Source organism: Chrysemys picta, chromosome 7, assembly GCF_011386835.1.
Source record: "Chrysemys picta bellii isolate R12L10 chromosome 7, ASM1138683v2, whole genome shotgun sequence".
NCBI lineage: Eukaryota > Metazoa > Chordata > Testudines > Emydidae > Chrysemys > Chrysemys picta.
Window position 1 is genome coordinate 63,317,547 of NC_088797.1, and position 21,781 is coordinate 63,339,327.

The 21,781-nt window shown below is 46.6% G+C and overlaps 2 protein-coding genes across 3 annotated transcripts in view; one reads left to right on the top strand and one right to left on the bottom strand.

The window, feature by feature from the left end:
- Window positions 1–1,787: 1,787 nt before the first annotated feature.
- ZNF511 (zinc finger protein 511) lies at window positions 1,788–20,252 on the bottom strand. Its single transcript, XM_005310791.5, has 6 exons — window positions 20,112–20,252; window positions 17,769–17,842; window positions 16,265–16,466; window positions 13,749–13,873; window positions 11,703–11,891; window positions 1,788–1,950 (listed from the first exon to the last, which is right to left on the bottom strand). Exons 1-6 carry the CDS (start codon window positions 20,250–20,252, stop codon window positions 1,881–1,883), a joined length of 801 nt encoding a protein of 266 aa, XP_005310848.2. The 3' UTR covers window positions 1,788–1,880.
- A 22-nt stretch (window positions 20,253–20,274) lies between these two features.
- Window positions 20,275–21,781, top strand: part of TUBGCP2 (tubulin gamma complex component 2) — an 88,152-nt gene continuing 86,645 nt past the window's right edge. The window contains exon 1 of one of the 2 annotated variants that reach the window (XM_005310794.5): window positions 20,275–20,406. The gene's annotated coding sequence lies outside the window, so the exon portion shown is untranslated. Of the gene's footprint in view, window positions 20,407–20,643; window positions 20,776–21,781 lie in introns of those variants that run through there. The other variant, XM_005310793.5, reaches the window with a different exon arrangement.

Consider the following 21,781-nt stretch of genomic DNA (forward strand, 5'->3'; position numbering starts at 1 on the left):
TCTCCATGGCATAGAAGCAGGAGCCGCAATCCACCTCCTGAAGAAGCTGGATACATGATCAGACAAAATCATCCTGCATCCAATGGTCATCAAGGACCCAGAGCTCATCCTGCTTCTCCTGACACTACTTGCAGCAGGATGGATCTGCAGGGTGAGTGTCCAGGCACCTCTCCGGCTCCAAAACCTTCCACCCCAACTGCTCAATCGCCACATCCCTCCTCTGACTGGCCCCCCGATGTAGTCATGACAGAAGAACTAGGCATGTCTCTTCCCCACATCCCACCACCTCTCCTCCCGCCAGGCCAGCCAGAACTTCCAGGAGGCTGTTAAAATGCCAGTAGGCCAGCCCCAGCTGCCCAGGCATCAAATAAACCATCACGGATACCAGATGGTGGTCCAAGAAGGGGACCAACCTGATGCTGGAGGAGTGGGCCCACAAAGAGTTAAAAAGGAAACGTAAATGCGGTCCAGCCACGAGTGGCATGACTGAGTATACTCCACACAGACACAGGAAAAGGAGGTGGAGTCACCCAGGTGGTGGTTGCTCCAGACATCTACGAGGGCGTAACAATCTCCCTGAGGACATCCACTGTGGCCTAGCACTTCTCTCACGCACATCCAGAGTGCTGTTAAAATTCCCACCCAGGACCAGGCACTTACGAGAATCCAAAGTGCCAAGGAAGGCAGAGCCCACTGATACAACTGCACCTGCTTCGGGATTGGGTATCGGGGCACAGATCAAGTTGACAAGATTGAGGATCAGCCCCTCCTTGCAGACCCTGAGGTGCAGATGGCACCCTGGCATGACCTCGGCAACCCCCAGGACCTTGGGCCATAGGTCCGGGGAAAACAGGGTGGCCATCCAGCCCAAGAGTGCAGTGAGGTGGCTGAAGTACACCCTCTTCCCTCCCACCCCAGCCGCCAGCTGGCTTTGGTGGCTGAATCTATGTGAGTCTCCTGCAGGAAGATCACAGAGTACCACCCCCACACCCCCCAAAGCGAGGAGAGCACCTAGCATCAGCAGAGACTCACCCTACAGCCTCTTGTATTTGTATTCAGAGATGCAATGGTAGTTGGTTTAATTGGGGGCAGCGGCACCACCTGCACCTGCAACCTGTGCTTGATCCCAAAGGTGTCAGGGAATTGTGGAATCTGTGAGTTCACTGGTAGGCTGCCGAGTGCCACTCCTTGATCCCTTGACCCTCCTGATACGGCCCTTTCACCCTGGAAGAGGAGATTGAAATCCCCCCCCACTTCTGGAGAGTGCCTTCCTCCTGGAGCCTCGTGAGTCTTCCAGGAATTGGTACAGCTTTTCCTGTAGCATGGCAGGAGCCGAGAGGTCTCCAGCCTTGACTGAGTCCATGGACTCCCAGTCATCCTCCAGCTGGCCCCCACCAACATCTCCACAGCCTTTTGGGCAGGGGAGTTTACCCTTACTTTGATGGTGATGGAATGCTGGCATACCACCACCTTTACCACATTGTCCACCTCGTCCCCAGACAAAGGAGTGAGTGGAGTACAGAAGCTCCTGGTGGAGCGGGGAAGGGAAACAAATACAACCCTTTGGTTAAGTGCCCCTTCTCCATGCATTTATGGAACTCAAACATCTACAAACACAAGATCCCCTCCTCCTTCCTTCTCTCTTGCTTTTCCTTTGCTGCAGAAATTGCTGGCGTTGGATCATCCATGATCACAATGGACAGACCCAAGCCTTCCCTGCCCTCAGTGTACAGTAAATTCAACACATCCATTGTTGTGCTCAACCAGGAGGAGCAAGCAAACCCATGAATGATTAGTTGTATCTTTTATTAACCTCAGGGGACAAGGCCTTTTCTGCTTGTCTTTACTTGTCATTCCTTGTGAATCTGCTCCAGTGACCTTCATACTTTCTTCTTCATGCTTTTAAATCCTCGGCTGGCGCCCTGCCCGAAGCAAACGGTTGATGGGATTCTGCAACATAAATATACCATGTTAATACAAAAATCTTGATGTCTTGTTTTTTTGTACTTATGCATGTGCCACTCATAGCACACTTAACCGGAATGGTCACTTTGCTGAGATGCCTAACAAGAAACCAACTTATTCTGATAGGAAATGACAATGACTGCTGTTTAACAGAGAGCGCATTAGCAAAAGTTCTGCTTCATAGGGACACAGTCAGCAATGTAAAGGCAGGACCTGAACAGGGAAGGATTGGTCTGTGAGGAGACAGCATACTTCCACCTCTCCTTGGCAACCCTTTAGTTCTCCACACCCTAAACTCTTTAAAAATCCCCCTAGCCCTTATGAACGCTATTTAACATCTTCATCAATGACTTGGAAGAAAACATAAAATCATGACTGATAACATTTGCAGATGATACAAAGATTGGGAGAGTGGTAAATAAGGTCACTGATTCAGAGCAATATGGATCACTTGGTAAACTGGCCACAAGCAAATAATATGCATTTTAATACAGTTAAATGTAAATGTATACATTTGGGAATAAAGAATGTAGGCCATACTTACAGGATGGGGGACCCTATCCTGGGAAGCAGTGACATTGAAAGAGATTTGGAGGTCATGGCAGATAATCAACTGAACATGAGTTCCCAGTGTGACACTGTGGTCAAAAAGCTAATGTGATCCTGAGATGCATAAACAGGGGAATTTCAAGTAGGAGTAGAGAGGTTATTTTACCTCAGTATTTGCCACTGGTGCAACTGCTGCTGTAATACTGTGTCCAGTTCTGGTGCTCATGATTCAAGAAGGATGTTTATAGATTGAAGAGGGTCCATAGAATGATTAAAGAATTAGAAAACATGCCTTCTAGAATCATAGGACTGGAAAGGACCTCAAGAGGTCATCTAGTCCAGTCCCCTGCACTCATGGCAGGGCTACGTATTATCTAGACCATCCCTAACAGGTATTTGTTTAACTTGCTCTTAAAATCTTCACTGATGGAGATTCCACAACCTCCCCAGGCAATTTATTTCAGTGCTTAACTACCCAGACAGTTAGGATGTTTTTCCTAATGTCCAACCTAAACCTCCCTTGCTGCTATTTACGCCCATTGCTTCTTGTCCTATCCTCAGCGGTTAAGAACAATTTTTCTCTCTCCTCCTTGTAACAACTTTTTATGTACTTGAAAACTGTTATGTCCCCTTATAATGATAAGCTAAATAGATTGAGCTTCTTGAGTGTAACAAAAAGAAGGTTAAGGGGTGACTTGATTACTGTCTACAAGTATCTACATGGGGAGCAAATATTTAATTATGGGCTCTTCAATGTAGCAGCTAAAGATATAATATGATCCAAAGGCTGGAATTTGAAGCTAGACAAATTCAGACTGGAAATAAAGGCATACATTTTCAATGGTGAGAGTAATGAATCATTAGAACAATTTACCAAGGGTCACGATAAATTCTCCATCACTGACAACTTTTAAAGCAAGATTAGATGTTTTTCTAAAAGATCTGCTCTAGGAATTATGGTATTTTGGGGAAGTTCTCTGGCCTGTGACATATAGGAGGTCAGGCTAGATGATTCACAATGGTCCCTTCTGGCTTTGGAATTTATGAATGATACATTCTGTTCACATTTTGAAGGGTTTTTAACTGATGCAGCGGTGTCTGCCTGCAGAAAACCTGAAACAGCATCTGTGAGGTTTGAATTTCCTTGTTCATCTCATCCAGTCGGTGAGTTAGAGATCTGAGTTGACATGTCAACACTTAACTATTTCACTGCCCAAAGGGGGGGGGGGAGGGAGGGGAATATCACATTATGAAGATCTGCATAAGCCACTATGAGTAACAGCTCATTTTGGCCCCATGTATGTTACACCTGGAAGATACTTCCTCTTATTCCTTCCTCCTCCTAAATCAAGGAGCCAAGCCCCAAGAGGCTAGCAAGGCAAGCCTCACCAAGGGGAGTCGAGCCCAGCAGAACACACATGATCATTTTTTGAACATCTGCACAGTTTAATGTGAGCAGTGTCTTATTTTAGCATCTGAAGCAGAAGGACCTTATTTTGTGGGCAGAACTTGGAAAACCACTACTCGCCCCCAATTCAACTTTTTGGTAAAGTGAAGTTTAAGTTATACATTTGTATCTTAAAGGAGACTGAAAAGTCTGGGGGTAGGCCCTGTCTATACAACAAAGTTGCAGTGATTTAACTTCATTGGTTTAGAAAGCAATATAGCTAAATGCGTGCAATATCCTTTTGTAGGCTTTGAAATTTTTACCATTATTATGGGTAGGCAAGGCTTGAAGTCTGGGACTGAGGCCTGAGCCAAGTTAGGTAATTTTACAAAAATATTCACCCTGTTTTTCTGGATCAGTGTTAGCCCTTGTGTAAGCAAGTCTCCTGCAGCTAGAGCCATTTTCCCACCATCTCATTTGAACTTTTTTCACCATATTAACGGACAATATGGTAAAAATGTGCCTGGCCAGTAGAGCCTCATCTATGGCCTGGTCTACACTACGAGTTTAGGTCGACTTTAGCGTTAAATTGAATTAAGCCTGGACACGTTCACACGACGAAGCCCTTTCTTTCGACTTAAAGGGCCCTTGTCAAGGCTGTATCCCCACTTTGAACTTTAGGGTACAAATGTGGGGGCCTGCATGAAAACTTCTAAGCTTAACTACCAGCTTAGCTCTGGTCCGCTGCCACCATCTCAAAGCTAATTCCCTTCCCTGGGTAGCCTTGAGAAACCTTTCACCAATTCCCTGGTGATTACAGATCCAACCCCCTTGGATCTAAAAACAAGGAAAAATCAATTAGGTTCTTAAAAAGAAGGCTTTTAATTAAAGAAAAAGGTAAAAATCATCTCTGTAAAATCAGGATGGAAAATAACTTTACAGGGTAATCAAACTTAAAGAGCTCAGAGGACCCCCCTCTAGCCTCAGGTTCAAAGCATAGCAAACAAAGATAAACACTTTAGTAAAAGGTACATTTACAAGTTGAGAAAACAAAGTAAAACTAAGACGCCTTGCCTGGCTATTTACTTACAAGTTTGAAATAGGAGAGACTTGTTTAGGAAGATGTGGAGAACCTGGATTGATGTCTGGTCCCTCTCAGTCCCAAGAGCGAACGAACTCCCAAATAAAGAGCACAAACAAAAGCCTTCCGCTCCCCCCCCCCCCAAGATTTGAAAGTATCTTGTCCCCTTATTGGTCCTTTGGGTCAGATGCCAGCCAGGTTACCTGAGCTTCTTAACCCTTTACAGGGAAAAGGATTTTGGAGTCTCTGGCCAGGAGGGATTTTATAGTACTGTACACAGGACAGCTGTTACCCTTCCCTTTATACTTATGACAGCCCTTTAAACCGGTTTCTTTACACCGCCTCCAACGAGGGGATTAGCGATAAAATCGGCCTTTGCGGGTCGGAATTGGGGTAGTGTGGACGGAATTCGACGTTATTGGCCTCCGGGAGCTATCCCACAGTGCTTCATTGTGACCGCTCTGGACAGCACTCTCAACTCAGATGCACTGACCAGGTAGACAGGAAAAGCCCCGCGAACGTTTGAATTTCATTTCCTGTTTGCCCAGCGTGGAGAGCACAGGTGACCACGCAGAGCTCATCAGCACAGGTAACCGTGATGGAGTCCCAGGATCGCAAAAGAGCTCCAGCATGGACAGAACGGGAGGTACGGGATCTGCTCGCCATATGGGGAGATGAATCAGTGCTAGCTGAACTCCGTAGCAGTAAAAGAAATGGCAAAGTATTAGAAAAGGTCTCCAAGGCCATGAAGGACAGAGGCCATAACAGGGACGCACAGCAGTGCCACGTGAAAATTAAGGAGCTACGGCAAGCCTACCACAAAGCCAGAGAAGCAAACGGAAAGTCCGGGGCAGAGCCGCAAACTTGCCGCTTCTACGTGGAGCTGCATGCCATTCTAGTGGGTGCAGCCACCACTACCCCAACTGTGTGCTATGACTCCCTCACTGGAGAAACACAGGGAAGAGGGTTCGGGGAACGAGGAAGATGAGGATGGGGGTAATGTAGGTAGCTCACAGCAGCAAGGAAGCGGAGAAACCGGTTTCCCCAACAGCCAGGATATGTTTGTCACCCTGGACCTGGAACCAGTAACCCCCGAACTCACCCAAGACCCTCAGGGCACACAGGGGACCTCTGGTGAGTGTACCTTTGTAAATATTACACATGGCTTAAAAGCAAGCGTGTTCAATGATTAATTTGCCCTGGCAATCGCGGCCAGTACAGCTACTGGAAAAGTCTGTTAACGTGTATGGGGATGGAGCGGAAATCCTCCAGGGACATCTCCAGAAAGCTCTCCTTCATGTACTCCCAAAGCCTTTGCAAAAGGTTTCTGGGGAGGGCTGCCTTATCCCGTCCGCCATGGTAGGACACTTTACCACGCCAGGCCAGTAGCACGTAGTCTGGAATCATTGCATAACAAAGCATTGTAGCATATGGTCCCGGTGTTTGCTGGCATGCAGACAACATCCATTCCTTATCGCTCTTTGTTATCCTCAGGAGAGTAATATCATTCATGGTCACCTGGTTGAAATGGGGTGATTTTATTAAGGGGACATTCAGAGGTGCCCGTTCCTGCTCTGCTGAACAGAAATGTTCCCCGCTGTTAGCCACGCGGTGGGGGGAGGGGTGAAGTCATCATCCCAGAGAATTGGGTGTGAGGGGGATTTGTTGGGTTTGTGCTGCATGTTAACCCGGAAACCGCAGCCCCTCCTTTTACATTGCAAACCCATTTTAAATGGCCAACCCAATTCATCCTTGATATAGGAAATGAGGGCGCTGCTGTTTGAAACCATTCCCACATGTTAATAAGGTTAAAAAAGCCGAAAGACTGTGGCTTACCATGGCTGCCTGCAAGCCGAAATCTGTTGCCTGGCACCGCGTGAGTGATCTCTCACACGAAACTGGCAGGCCCTCACTATCAGAGGAAAAATGCGACCTTGTAACGAAAGAGTGTACCCATTGTTCTCTAAAATGTGTCTTTTTTAACCACCTCTCCCTTCTCCTCCACCAGCTGCAAATGTTTCTCCTTCACAGAGGCTAGTGAACATTAGAAAGAGAAAACGGAGGACGCGGGACGATATGTTCACGGAGCTCCAGATGTCCTCCCACGCTGATAGAGCACAGCAGAATGCGTGGAGGCAGTCAATGTCAGACATCAGGAAAGCACAATATGAACGAGAGGAGAGGTGGCGGGCTGAATCGCGGGCTGAACAGAGCAAGTTGCAGGCTGAAGATGATAGGTGGCGTCAGCTTGCAGACAGAAGGCAAGAGCATCAAACTGATATGCTCCAGCGTATGGTTGAGCTGCAGGAAAGGCAGCAGGAGCAGAGACCGCCGCTACAGCCCCTGTGTAACCAACAGCCCTCCTCCCCAAGTTCCATAGCCTCCTCACCCAGACGCCCAAGAACGTGGTGGGGGGGCCTCCGGCCACCCAGTCACTCCACCCCAGATATTTGCCCGAGCATCAGAAGGCTGGTTAAAGTTTTAAAATGCAGTGTGTCCTTTTCCTTCCCTCCTCCCCCACCCATCCCGGGCTACCTTGGCAATTATCCCCCTAGTTGTGTGATGAATTAATAAAGAGTGCATGAATGTGAAATAACAATGACTTTATTGCCTCTGCAAGCGGTGCTCAAAGTGGGGAGGGGAGGGTGGGGTGGTTGGTTTACAGGGAAGTAGAGTGAACCGGGTGGGGGGGGGGGGCAGAGGGTTCATCAAGGAGAAACAAACAGAAGTTTCACACCGTAGCCTGGCCAGTAACAAAACTCGTTTTCAAAGCTTCTCTGATGCACACCGCGCCCTGCTGTGCTCCTCTAACCGCCCTGGTGTCTGGCTGCGCGTAATCAGCGGCCAGGCGATTTGCCTCAACCTCCCACCCCGCCATAAATGTCTCCCCCTTACTCTCACAGATATTGTGGAGCGCACAGCAAGTAGCAATAACAATGGGGATATTCTTTTCGCTGAGGTCTGAGCGAGTCAGTAAGCTGCGCCAGCGCGCTTTTAAACGTCCAAATGCACATTCCACCACCATTCGGCACTTGCTCAGCCTGTAGTTGAACAGGTCCTGACTCCTGTCCAGGCTGCCTGTGTACGGCTTCATGAGCCATGGCATTAAGGGGTAGGCTGGGTCCCATCCACTATTGACTGCACGTTGCCCAGAGTCACTACCCTTGATATCACCAGGTCTTTCATTGCCCTGGCAAATTGGATCACAGCAGCCCCCACAGTAGATTTGCCCACTCCAAATTGATTCCTGACTGACCGGTAGTTGTCTGGTGTTGCAAGCTTCCACAGGGCTATCGCCACTCGCTTCTCAACTGTGAGGGCTGCTCTCATCCTGGTATTCTGGCGCTTCAGGTCAGGGGAAAGCAAGTCACAAAGTTCCATGAAAGTGCCCTTACGCATGCGAAAGTTTCGCAGCCACTGGGAATCGTCCCACACCTGCAGCACGATGCGGTCCCACCAGTCTGTGCTTGTTTCCCGGGCCCAGAATCGGCGTTCCACACCATGAACCTGCCCCAGTAACACCATGATTTCCACATTGCTGGGGCCTGTGCCTTGTGAGAGGTCTATGTCCATGTCAATTTCCTCATCGCTCTCGTCGCCATGCTGCAATCGCCTCCTCGGCTGGTCCCGGTTTCGCTTTGGCATGTCCTGGCTCTGCATATACTACAGGACAATGCGTGTGGTGTTCATAGTGCTCATAATTGCCGCGGTGATCTGAGCTGGCTCCATGATCCTAGTGCTAGCTATGGCGCCTGGTCTGAAAAAAGGCACGAAACTAGTATCTGACGGACCAGGGGAAGGAGGGAGGGAGGGCCGAGTGACGACATGGCGTAGAGGTACAGGGAATTAAAATCAAGAAAGGTGGCTGTGCATCAGGGAGAAACACAAACAACTGTCACACAGAATGGTCCCCGCAAAGATTAAACTGAAAACCCTGGGCTTAGCAGGCCGTTGATTTCACGGAGGGAGGGGAAGCAAATGAATACAGAACAAATCTATTTTTTACATCTTAAGCTGGCAGCTGACGGTGCAGCATGACTGATAGCCACTGCAGTACGACAACGACGGATATCAATCATAATATGCCATCTTCTACCAAAAGGCAAGGGGCTGCTGCTGTGTAGCAATGCAGCCCCACGTCTGCCAGCCCCACGTCTGCCAGCCCCCAGATCGCCCTCGGCCTCTTCTGGGTGCTTAGCAGACAATACTGGGCGATTGGCAGAAAATAGCATACTACGACTGATAGGCATCATCTTCGAGACAGTTGCATGTCTGCCCAGGTGCCCATGATTGACAGCCACTGCAGTACGACAACGATGGTTACCAGTCGTAATATACCATCTTCTACCAAAAGGCAAGGGGCTGGTGCAATGCAGCCCTACGGCTGCCAGCCCCACGGTTACCAGTCATGCTGCACCATCTACCGCCAAAAGGCAGTTAGCTGCTGCTGCTGTGTAGCAATGCAGTACCAGGTCTGCCGGCACCCAGATGACATATGGTGACGGTGAGCTGATCTGAGCGGGCTCCATGCTTGCCGTGGTATGTTGTCTGCACAGGTAACCCAGGTAAAAAGGCGCGAATCTATTGTCTGCCGGTGCTCTGACGGAGGGAGAGGGGCCTGACGACATGTACCCAGAACCCCCAGCGACACTGTTTTGCATCATTCAGGCATTGGGATCTCAACCCAGAATTCCAATGTGCGGTGGAGTCTGCAGGAACTGTGGGATAGCTACCCATAGTGCAATGCTCCGGAAGTTGACGCTAGCCTCGGTACTGTGGACGCGGTCCGCCAACTAGAGCACTTAGAGCATTTTATGTGGGGACACACACAATCGGCTGTATACAACCGATTCCTATAAAACCGGCTTCTATAAATTCGACCTAATTTCGTAGTGTAGACATACCCTATACTAGGGCTCCCACCAGTGCTAACACCAGCTCAGCAGAACTGGTGGGGAAATTTGGTTAAACCTAGATTAGGTTTGAGAGAAAATGCAAATAATAAAATAGCAGAAATGCTGACAAGTGAATTAGATCCCTAGAATTATTTTTGAGTTAAAAACCTCAGGTGTTACTAACAATTAATCAGGGCTGTCAATTAATCACTGTTAATTCAAGTGATTACCTCAAAACAAATTAACTTGATTAAAAAATTAATTGTGATTAACTGCAGTTTTAATCACACAGTTAAACAATAATAGAATACCAATTTAAATGTATTATAAATAGTTTGGGTGTTTTTCTGCATTTTCAAATATATTAATTTCAACTGCACAGAATACAAAATGTACAGTGCTCACTTTATATCTTTATTACAAATATTTGCACTGTAAAAAAGAAAAATAGTATTTTTCAATTCACCTCATACAAGTACTGTAGTACAATCTCTTTATCATGAAAGTACAACTTACAAATTAGATTTTTTTTGTTACGTAACTGCATTCAAAAAAACAAAACAATGTAAAACTTTAGCGCCTACAAGTCCACTCAGTCCTACTTCTTGTTCAGCCAATCACTAAGACAAACAAGTTTGTTTACATTTACAGGAGATAATGCTGCCTGCTACTTATTTACAATGTCACTTGAAAGTGAGAACAGGCATTCACATGGCACTGTTGCAGCCAGCGTTGCAAGGTATTTATCTGCCAAATATGTTAAACATCCTTATGCCCCGTCATGCTTCGACTTGCAAATATTTGTAATAAAAAATAATTATATAAAGTGAGCATTGTATTCTGCATTGTAACTGAAATCAATATATTTGAAAATGTAAAAAAACATCCAAAAATACTCATAATAAATTTAAATTGGTACTCTATTATTGTTTAACAGTGTGATTAAAACGGCAACTAATCGTGATTAATTTTTTTAATAGTTTGACAGCCCTACTAACAATACACATAATGAACTTCAGATTTAAATGAAAAGAATACATATATAGGGATAGTTTTGACCCCCATCCTGGCCTCTGTGCATTGCTGCATTAGCATACAAGGACTGTACAGGAACCACAACTGGCTCTACACTGCCCCTTGCAAGTCCTAGTTACACCAGAGGCTGCTCTAACTATACTGATGGCAGTTTCAATCCATAGAGCAGCCCAGAATTTGGAGCCACCTTTGCACTACCTCACCTAACCTGCTGGAGGTACAGCACACAATCAAATCCACTTGCTTTAACTGGATCCTAAGTAAGACTCAAGAGAAGACTGCACCCCTTCTGGGTCCCCCAGGCTGGCTGATTATTTAAAAAAGGTGAATTTGAGGGCATTTCCTTGGGTGAGTGTGTGCTTCTCATTCATTACACTTCTCTGTTACTGCAAAGATTCTCAGTTGTGACTGCAAGAATCAAAGAAATGAATCACTATCAATGCACAAAGCAGTCATTTGCTGCTGCCACCTGTTAAGTACAGAAACAGCAGTTTAATCCTAGTAAACTGCAAATAAACACTAAGAATTTGCTTTTTTTCTTCAAACTCTTTGCAAACATCAATTAAAAATCATGTTAACTTTTCAGAAGTGCTAAGCTTTGTGCATAAATGTGTATTTAGAAGGCTCAGCCATCACTTGGGATGAGCACTAAAAGGTATTACTTCGCAATACATCACAAGAGCATCCAAAGGCCCCAGTTAAGGTCACGGCCCTATTGCGTTAGGTACTGCTCCAGCACATATGAAGACCTGATCCCTGCAGAAGGAGTTTACATAAAGGAAAAACAGACCTGGATTTATAGAGCTTTTTCTCCTGCAGTGATGAAATTGGGCCACTCATAGGCTGGGTGGGATTCTCCACGCTCTCACTTGGACAAATTTCCATGGAATCTGCTTGCGACTGCTCGTAAGTCTCCACATTCACATCCATTGGCATGCTCACGTCCAGCTTAGAGGGAGGCTTATTGTGCTTGGTGCTGCTGCAGAAACAAAACCCTCCTTTCAGGAGCTGCCAACTGCCTCCAAGTCAGCTTAGGCTCAAGGGCCCAAGGTCATTTGATCAGGAGGCTACAAAACAAATTAAGTAAAACAGGCTCAGGAGAGTCAGAGGGGGCTAGCAGAAGGCAGCAAGTGTCCTTGGTCACTCTGGGTGGCCTGTAAAATGTTCAAGCAAGCAGAGCCCTGCAGTGCTAGAGGGAAGCTGGCTCACAGGAGGCGCTCTCTTACAAGGGGGTCTGCAGAGTGGAGAGTCAGAACTACTGCATTACAGTACATGGGCTTCACCACAAGCTTCTTTCTTATGCCCATAAAGCATACCTGGATTCATCTGGCTGAGCAGGACCAATGAGTTTCCTTCCTTCCATAGCTTAGGGCGTCATGCTCCAAAGAGATGAATGTTGGTGCCTGATCCATGGCTAAGAAAGACACTTTCTACAATCAGCAGTTCACTTCCTTTCTACGTTCTAAGCCATTCAACTGAAAACTAGTGATAACAGAGTGGGTTTGATTGCCTGAGAGATCACTGGCCATTGCCAGTGTCACTGCTCAGATCAGTCTGTAAGAGCCAATGGCTCTGCCCCACTGTGTGCTTACTAAACTGTTAAGGATAGAGATCACCCTTCATTGCTAAATAAGTCTCCATGGTTCCCCAGCCTTGGAATAGGAATGGCAACATTAGGGGAGAGACGAAAAAGTTGATTAGTGACATCATTGCTTCATGTAAGTGTGTCTGTATCCATACCACTACTACATAACTTCTTACAGCCGCCTGAGAAATGGGCATGCCTATGCATGGGGCCAATCAGGACTTTGCTTCTCCAGCTGTTCATGTAGCACTGAAAGGAATCCTATGTAAGTATCTATAACAGTGTCTCTCTCTCCTCTTCCTCCAGACTCAGCTGCACACTCATGGCTGGCTCCTCTCCCTTAATGCTTCCATTGCTCCATGGCCAGGACAGAGAGCCAAGCACCAAACAAAGGAGCATGCCTCTGTTCTGGTCATGTTTTTCAACCAGAATAGAGAGTGCTGCAGAAGAGGTGAGGGATAGGTGTCATCTGGCTGTGGGCAGCACCCTAACCCACAGATAGCGTGAACTGGAAGGGACCTTGCTTGTGCAGGGTCACTGGTACCCTCTGGTTGACTTGCCAGCCTCCTGCACCTGGGATAGGATTCCTGAGCACGTGTTGGGCTCTCCAGGCCCATGCACCCACTCTGGGGATGGATTCCTGCACTTGACACAGCTTGGCAGGCCTTTTCCTGCCACCGCCACCACAATGGAGACTGTTTGCCCTTCAGCCCTGCACTCACTCACCTCCCTGAAGTACACAGGCAGAGAAGGGAACAGAGTGCACCCTTCAGAGCAGAGCAGAGCAGGTGCTGCTGGGATTGCAGCTCGGCTCTCTGTATTTCAGGGAGAGTGCAAGGGAAGCAGGGGGCTGGGCAGAACGGGGAGGACTCATTGGTTCACTGATGAGGAGTGAGCAAATGTCTTTTTAGCACGCCTTTCACTCACGTAATGTGGGTGAGTCATCCCTATTGGAAGGGCCTGAAGGCCAGTATTCCTTGGCTCATGAATTCACATGCTAGGCTCTAACATTTTTGCATTCAGTAAATAACCTCTTTGTACTCCAGAGGCCAGAAATAAACTAGTGCAATTACGGGAAGGGAATGCAGGAGCTCTGGAATCTGACACTAGCTTGTGTAAATATGAAGTGCTACTGACTAAGCCCAGAGAAGCATGAGATTGCTGGATTTTCAGGTGTTCTCTGCTTCTGAGGACCAGTCCCCAGCACACAGAAGGATAAATGCTTGCTTTGTCAGTGTATTTGGCACTTACCTTTTAGCTTTTTTTGGTTTATCAAATCGAAAATCAGAAGGATAAAGATGTACTTTGACTAAGTGATCTTTTCTGTCTTTGCTGCTCTTGAACTTCTCCGCACAGCCTTCTACCAAACACTGATACTAAAAAGCAAGAAGAGGGAAAGGTAATTCTAAAACGTACGCAGTATAAGCAAGATGGGAGTTATTCATACAGCATTTCTCCAAGGCAAGACAAGATGTCTACCTGGCACTTCCACATTGATACACAGTACTAAAGATGTATCATCATCATGTACTGGATCCTCTCTGAAAAGTGATTTAGTCCAATCAAACTATTGGGCTCTACAACTTTTGTTTATGCATGAGAGAAAAGTCATTCCCTCTACCTCAGGAACCACAGTATATTTTATGGCCTGTGTTATTAAGATCATATGATTGTATGGTTCCGTTTAGCCTTAAAAACCTACGAAAGCCAATATAATTCACACATTACAATCTCCAAGTTACATGGGTGCGCTGAGATTGTTTCACAAAATTTGGAACTAGTTCAATTTGTTGGGAAACTACTTCCATCTCTGGTATTAGGAATACATTGTTCATTTTCTGCCACCCCTTGCACATGGCTTCTTGACTGCATGTGTATGAGGCAAAGTCCAAACTGCTAAGGCCCATCAGGCAAAATCCTGGAGAGTGCAATACTGGCTCCCCAAGTACCTGCATATGGTGGCAGCAGGAAACCTCCTTGATCAAAAATGTGTAGTTTACAGAGGACAGAAGAGAGAAGTATCTGCTGACTGAACTCAGGATGCTTAGATATTAGCAAAATTGGAAGCTAGTGGATAAATGTAAAGTAATGCATATTGGAAAAAATAACCCCAACTATACATACAATATGCTGGGGGGCTAATTTAGCTACAACTAATCAAGAAAGAGATCTTGGAGTCATCGTGGATAGTTCTGTGAAGACATCCACGCAGTGTGCAGTGGCAGTCAAAAAAGCAAACAGGATGTTAGGAATCATTAAAAAAGGGATAGAGAATAAGACGGAGAATATTTTATTGCCCTTATATAAATCCATGGTACACCCACATCTTGAATACTGCATACAGATGCGGTCTCCTTATCTCAAAAAAGATATACTGGCATTAGAAAAAGTTCAGAAAAGGACAACTAAAAACTATTAGGGGTTTGGAACGCGTCCCATATGAGGAGAGATTAAAGAGGCTAGGACTTTCAGCTTGGAAAAGAGGAGATTAAGGGGGGATATGATAGAGGTATATAAAATCATGAGTGGTGTGGAGAAAGTGAATAAGGAAAAGTTACAGAGGGTCCTGTGGCACCTTTAAGACTAACAGATGTATTGGAGCATAAGCTTTTGTGGGTGAATGCCTACTTTGTCAGAAAAGTTATTTACTTGTTTCCATAATATAAGAACTAGGGGCCACCAAATGAAATTAATGGGCAGCAGGTTTAAAACAAATAAAAGGAAGTTCTTCTTCACACAGCGCACAGTCAACCTGCGGAATTCCTTGCCTGAGGAGGTTGTGAAGGCTAGGACTATACCAGGGTTTAAAAGAGAACTAGATAAATTCATGGAGGTTAAGTTCATTAATGGCTATTAGCCAGGATGGGTAAGGAATGGTGTCCCTAGCCTCTGTTTGTCAGAGGGTGGAGATGGATGGCAGGAGAGAGATCACTTGATCATTACCTGTTAGGTTCACTCCCTCTAGGGCACCTGGCATTGGCAACTGTCGGTAGACAGGATACTGGGCTGGATGGACTTTTGGTCTGACCCAGTATGGCCGTTCTTATGTTCTTAGTTTGATTAAACCAGTTAACTATTCCAGCTCCACAGATGGGCAAACCAACTACTCCAGCACTGCACATGCAGGACAGAGCCTGTTTGACAAGAGACCCATCTCCCTTGTTTCTTTCCTTTAGGTACTTATTATCTAGGGAGAAGTTAGCTCAAGTCAGACTTACACACTTGTGTTTATCCACTTATTCTCATTTTTACAATAAGCAAAGGAGAGAGGATGGCTAGTCCTACATGCAGGAGATCTGGGTTCTACTCCTGGCACTGTGTGTGACCATGGGAAAGTCTCTTCCTCTCCGAGAGCCACAGTTTCTCCATTAGAAAAACAAGACTAATACATTCTTAAATCACTGGACACTGAGGCATAAAGCACATGTAGTGCTTAGAGATCCTTGGATAGAAGGCACTAGAGACTGCAAAGAATGTTATTGTTTTCCTTTTGTATGAATCAACTTGTGTCTTGTGCTTGGTCTATAACTAGGACCATACCAAATACACAGTCCATTTTGGTCAATTTCACAGTCATAGATTTTTAAAAATAGTACATTTTATGATTTCAGCTATTTAAATCTGAAATTTTACAGTGTTGTAATTGTAGGGGTCCTGACCCAAAAATGAGTTGGGGGAGAGGGGGTAGCAAGGTTACTGTGTGGGGGGGTGTTCCTAGAATGTTCTCACGTGCTGGAGACACCATGAAATCTTTGCTTGCAACTCACCATATTTTGCTTCTCTGCCATTATCTGGAAGAGAGAGTCATGCCACTCCAGGATGTGAGTATCCAACAGATGCACAGAGGGGAAAGAGCGTTTGCAGAAAGAGCACATGTTCCTGTGCAGTGTGTTGTAGTGATGTTCATAACCCTCTAAGGTATCAAAGACCTGGCAGCACCCAACAATATGACAACAGAATTCTGACACCCTAGAAGGAAGCGATGAAAACATTTGTATTTTTAGTTTATGTCAAGGCCACCCAGAGCATGTGGATCAGTTCTTCTGCATACATCTAAATAAAAATCTTTACATTATGGTAGTTTTCATTAATATCTACTCGACACAGGAGAAGATGAGCACTATTAAACTGGAGACACAGTAGAATTAGTTTGTGAGGATTCTGTAATTATTTGTGGCTCAGATTTGTGATCATATTTGTGGCTCAAACTCCTTTTACCTAACTCATAGCTAGAACCTGTGGGTCATGCATACAGAGCTGAACTTACGATTAATTATGGAATGAATTAATACTGGCAGCAGTATGAGGTATGAGCTACTATATTTCAAAATCCCAGTAGATCTCTATGAAATAGCTCACTTTCAGTTTGTTCTCTAGGTAACTGAGTTTTTTCTGGGATGACTACTGAATATTTTGAAACTAGATGGAGATCTTGGGCAATGTGTTCATTTTGACCAGGTTATTCTCCCTGACCAAACATCTGCATATTTTCCCCTGAACTCCAAATCTTTTTAAACTGACTGAAGTAATGATCTATCATGTAATTTACTCGGATCTTCTAGGTTAGCTGAGATTTAAATTCCCAGGTACCTTTGGGAATGCATTGTCCATTTACACCCATGTTTTCTGAAGGGATGATTTCTCCAGATCTGGCAAAGAGATAACCAACATTTCAGATTTAACATCATTTTAAAGCCAAACGCTTCCTCAAAACCTGAATTTTTTTCAATAACTATAGGAAAGCTTCAGGTTCAATAACTATCACGTCATCCACCTATAAGGCACTTTGTGATGTCTTCCTTCCTTCTTCTCCGTTTCCATGATTAGTGCAAAAAATAAAGGAGATTGAAAACATCCCTGTCTAGTGTTTGTATAACTCAGACAGATAAGACTCAACTCCAATGACTTATGCTGATGTTTTTGGACTGGTGTAAAGAGAACTATTCCTCTTAAGGAAAGAAGAGCCAAAGTTTATCTGAAGATGCAACAAACAAACAAAAAAACTGTACCATCCATCAAGAGACCTCTCTTTGTCAAGAAATAACAAAGGGGAATCAGTTTACTTTGAGCTGGTACTAGGAATGATTGAAAGTACTCCACAACTATTCAACATTTGTTTAGCCTTAATGAATCCACTCCGAGACAGATGTATACAACACTGACAGACAGTATGGACCACAAACTGGTAGTTAGAGAGAGGGTCAAAATTCAATCAAATGCATTTTTGTTAACAGGACCCACAACTGAATTTGTATGAACGACACCACTTACTTGGATCTTTCGGTCACTTCGGTAACATTTGTCAGGATATCTTGGAGATACAAGTGTCTATGTATGTCTCCATCCTGGAACAGGAAATAGTGATTATAGGCATGTTACAGCAATGTGTGTTCAAAAAGCAAATTGGAAATTACTTTTATTCCCAACAAGTAACTCTGTTAAAAAAAAGAGTTAAGAATGAGAATACATATTACTGTGAACTCGACTCTGGCTCAAGGATACTATATTGATCTAACTTTGCTAAACCCAGCTTATAGACCACGATTAAAAGTGCAAGTTGGCATACTCAACAGAGACCCTGGGCCTGTGTACACACATGTACCAGTGTCCTTTACTGTTACTATCACCTGCTTTGTTGCTAACAACCGAGAACATAATTCTAGACACACTCAAGGTCACCGAGACTAACTCATGGGCATAATGTTTGAAAAGGATCACTCATCAAAAGGGTATTCTTCTCTAGCTCAAGTGGAAAGGGGCTGTGCTTTTGGAGCAGGAATCAAGAGTTCTCTCTGTGCCATGGCTGAGAAGTTCTAAGTGGCTATATCAGGCAGCACAGCAACAAATATGCTGCTACCATGGACTGCTTTCAGAATTTTTCTTTATAAATAAAATTTAAAAAAGGGGGGGACGGACACAGTCCACTGCAGCTTTCAAAGAAGCACAGTCACTTTGAACCATTTTACTTGTAAATCTGTTTCCATACAGCTTCTTTTCTGCCATTATAATCACGTTTATACATCTGCATGCATCATGTTGCCCTAGCTGCATATCAGAGCATTCTGGAATAGACTCAGCATTTCTTCCCACAGTGCCTCACCAGATGATTGAGTGCCCTGACAGGCACCACTAAAACAGAACACTACACTTCAGACATCATATCATAGAAAGCTGGGAGGACGGAAGGCTGACAAAACTGCTGAATTAGTTACAGCGAGACTGCCATGTTCCAGCCTAGGCAACACATTGAGCTGCCAGTCATGCCATTAACTAGTTACAAACTCAGATAACAGTGCAGAGTCTATAACCAAAGGCAGAGGCCTCACTATCCAGGTGAAAGACAACAAACCCACCCTAGATGGTGGGAAAGGGGAGGGTTGTAACTCCTTCCAACGTGTTGTCCTTGGCCCTGCTAGGGGGCTCTAGTTTTTGTATCTGCTAACAGAAGTCTTATATATTTGATGCCCACTTGTGTGCTTCTCACCCCAACCTGGCCGCTGAAAAGAACTCTCTGTTCCACCCTCACAATGTAGGGCCTTTTAGCTGCTGTGATGAAGAGTGGTGGTGATGGTGGACGATGAATCTGCACAGTTCTGCTCCTGGTCCTAACTGGTTTGGAAGTTTGTCCTCAACCTCTGTGACGAACTCTAGCGCTTGTCTCTGCTGCTGCTGCTCGGACATTTCCTGAGAGCTGCACAACAGAGACAGGATTCCTGACCGTCATTGCTACTTACACAGCTCTGAACAGCAGCAGAGGTACTGCAGCCACCTGTTTGCAGACTTAGTCTCACCTCAGTTTGCTTTGCACTAAAAGACATTTTTTGCAACCAAAAGGGCTAGAGCAGTGATTCTCAAACTTTTGTGCTGGTGACCCCTTTCACATAGCAAGCCTCTGAGTGCAACCCCCCCTTATGAATTAAAAACACTTTTTTTATATATTTAACACCATTATAAATGCTGGAGACAAAGCAGGATTTGGGCTGGAAGCTGACAGCTCGTGATCCCCCCTGTAATAACCTCACGACCCCCTGAGGGGTCCCAACCCCCCCCGTTTGAGAACCCCTGGGCTAGAGACATGAGTATCTACATAAATCTACGTCATGGAGTCTAGCAGAGCGGACACATAGGACCCATGTCCAGGAGCCTGAAGACCCTGGCTATCACAGTGCCCAGCCCATCGGGGATCAGGAAGATTTAACCCACGGCATTCCCCAGCTAGACCACATGAGGGACTCATCCCTGGAGGTTGCTGGGCTGGACTTGCTCCTTTCACCAGTAGGACAAGCTTGCAGCGAGTCTCACAATTTTGGGCAATTTTCCTGTAACCAGAGGTCCTGAGTCACATGACTACATGAAACGCTCCCTTCGTTCAACAGGAGATAGTGTTAAATCTCCTGATTTGGGGGGAATGGGATTTTGGCACTGGGTCAGAGGAACCCCGGGGGTTGGGGGAAGCGCTGAGAACAGAGCTCGCTGCTGTTCGGCCCAGCTGGCGCCGTCGAACGCACAGGTACCCCCTCCGCTGGGACTGCATTTCCCATCCTGCCCCGCGGGTAGCAGGCCAGAGGCCACGCGAGGGCTGCCGGGAGATGTAGTCGCAGCCGGGGCCCTTACCTCAAAGAACTCGTGCTGGCGATGGAAGCGGAGGCGGCTGGGGGCGAAGCAGAACGGGGCCCGCGGCGGGGTGCGGGGCCGGACGGGCAACAGGGGCCGCTCCACCCGCAGCGAGACGCTGAGCTCCGGCGGCAGCAGCATCCTGTCGAAGTCCCTGCGAACAGGGCACGCTCAGCGAACCGCCATCTTTTGGGGGCCAGGGGAACGGGAAGATCACTTCCGGGTCGGCGGGTACTTCCAGGTCACATCGGAGTGGGTCGGGTACCGTGAGGTCTGGGAGCGATCCGGGGCTGCGGTTAGTGAGGAGACATCAGCACCACCCCGCTCCCGGGGTTCCCCAGCGAGCTGGGCAGCGCGGGGAAACACGGGCGGGCGTGCCCTGAAATGACAGGTTCCCACCCTGTTCTCTGATTGGCTCTAGGGATGCTGCCGCTTCTGCGTCAGCCAATCGGAGTCTGCGCACCTCTTCCCCGCGCGCTGCCTGCTCCAGCTAACGGCTGCGGTGTGAATTCCTGAATAGCCCCCGGTTCTCTCCTATTCTCTCGCACTGGGCGCGCGCCCCGGAGCGCCACCTTCCCGCCCAGCGACGTGGGGTCCGCTCCGCGCGCGCCGCTTCCCCTCCCCCCAACGCGCGGCGGCGAGAGCTGCTCTGCCCTGGCACAAGGTACCCGCTTCCCAGCCGGGCGGGCGCCGGGGCGGAGGGACACACGAGGATAGCGGGGTTGGGGGCTGCCGCTCGGCCCTGTTACCCCCCTCAGCGCAAGGCTTGTGCGGGGCTGGCTGGAGAGCGATTATCGCCGGCGCCAGGGAGTGAGCGGGAACCTGGGCCTCGCGTGGGGCCCCCACAGCAACCCCGGGCCTGGGACAGCGGTTCCCGTGGTGGCAACGCGACGGGCAGGGGGAGCTGGCTCTGCGGGGTGGTACTGACCCACAAGGGGATCTGCCCTCTCGCCGAAACCAATAGCAACGCCGGGACTCGGGGTTCTCTGGCACTTGGGTTCTTGGTCTCTGGTGTATTTATTACCGTAGGTTACTTGTTGTGGGACAGGCCAATGAATGTGCGTCAGTAGTGTCGGTGCAGAGGTGTACAAAGGCTTTCTGGAAGAGAGGTTTTTGCAGTTTGCTATAGAGGTTCAGGCACTGGGCTCACCTAATAGAGAGAAGCTCCCTGCTTAGTTTGCATACCACGTGATTTCTAGCCCCTAGCTATAGCATTTTTGTTGTGTTACTGCTCTTGTTTATGGAGATGCCCCACTACTGTCTGCAGGGATTAAAATTAGCTCTAGTCCTGTGGGAATATCTTTCCTACCAAGACAGTGTACATTATTACATCACTGACCTTAATCTGAATTAATGTGACAGGACCCTTCATCCCATTATTCTTAGAGTTCGTTCTCTGTCTGTATTTGATTTGGATCTTTTAAAATTATTAGCTGAAGTAGCATCTTTTGTTTTTATGCAGACTCTCTGCCTGCTCCTTTCATCTTCTCTTTGCTTGGCCCTGTACTATATCTAATTTATGTTGGTATGTAAGGATATCTACTGACAATAAGTCAAAATCAGTTGCTGTTTCCTCCTTGCTAAAACTCCAAATATATTTCTGTTTCCTTTACATTTCAAACCCTGTTGTGAAATAAAGCCACCAGATTCCACTCAGTCTTATTTCCCCC

Bases quoted from the DNA above. Each gene is read 5' to 3' on its own strand.
- ZNF511 (XM_005310791.5), bottom strand. From the start codon at position 20,252: ATGCTGCTGCCGCCGGAGCTCAGCGTCTCGCTGCGGGTGGAGCGGCCC. The intron at 17,843-20,111 runs GTAAGGGCCCCG...TTCCTGTTCCAG, and splicing joins GCCAGCACGAGTTCTTTGAG to GATGGAGACATACATAGACA. The intron at 13,874-16,264 runs GTGAGTTGCAAG...CTTGCTTTTTAG, and splicing joins TGGCAGAGAAGCAAAATATG to TATCAGTGTTTGGTAGAAGG.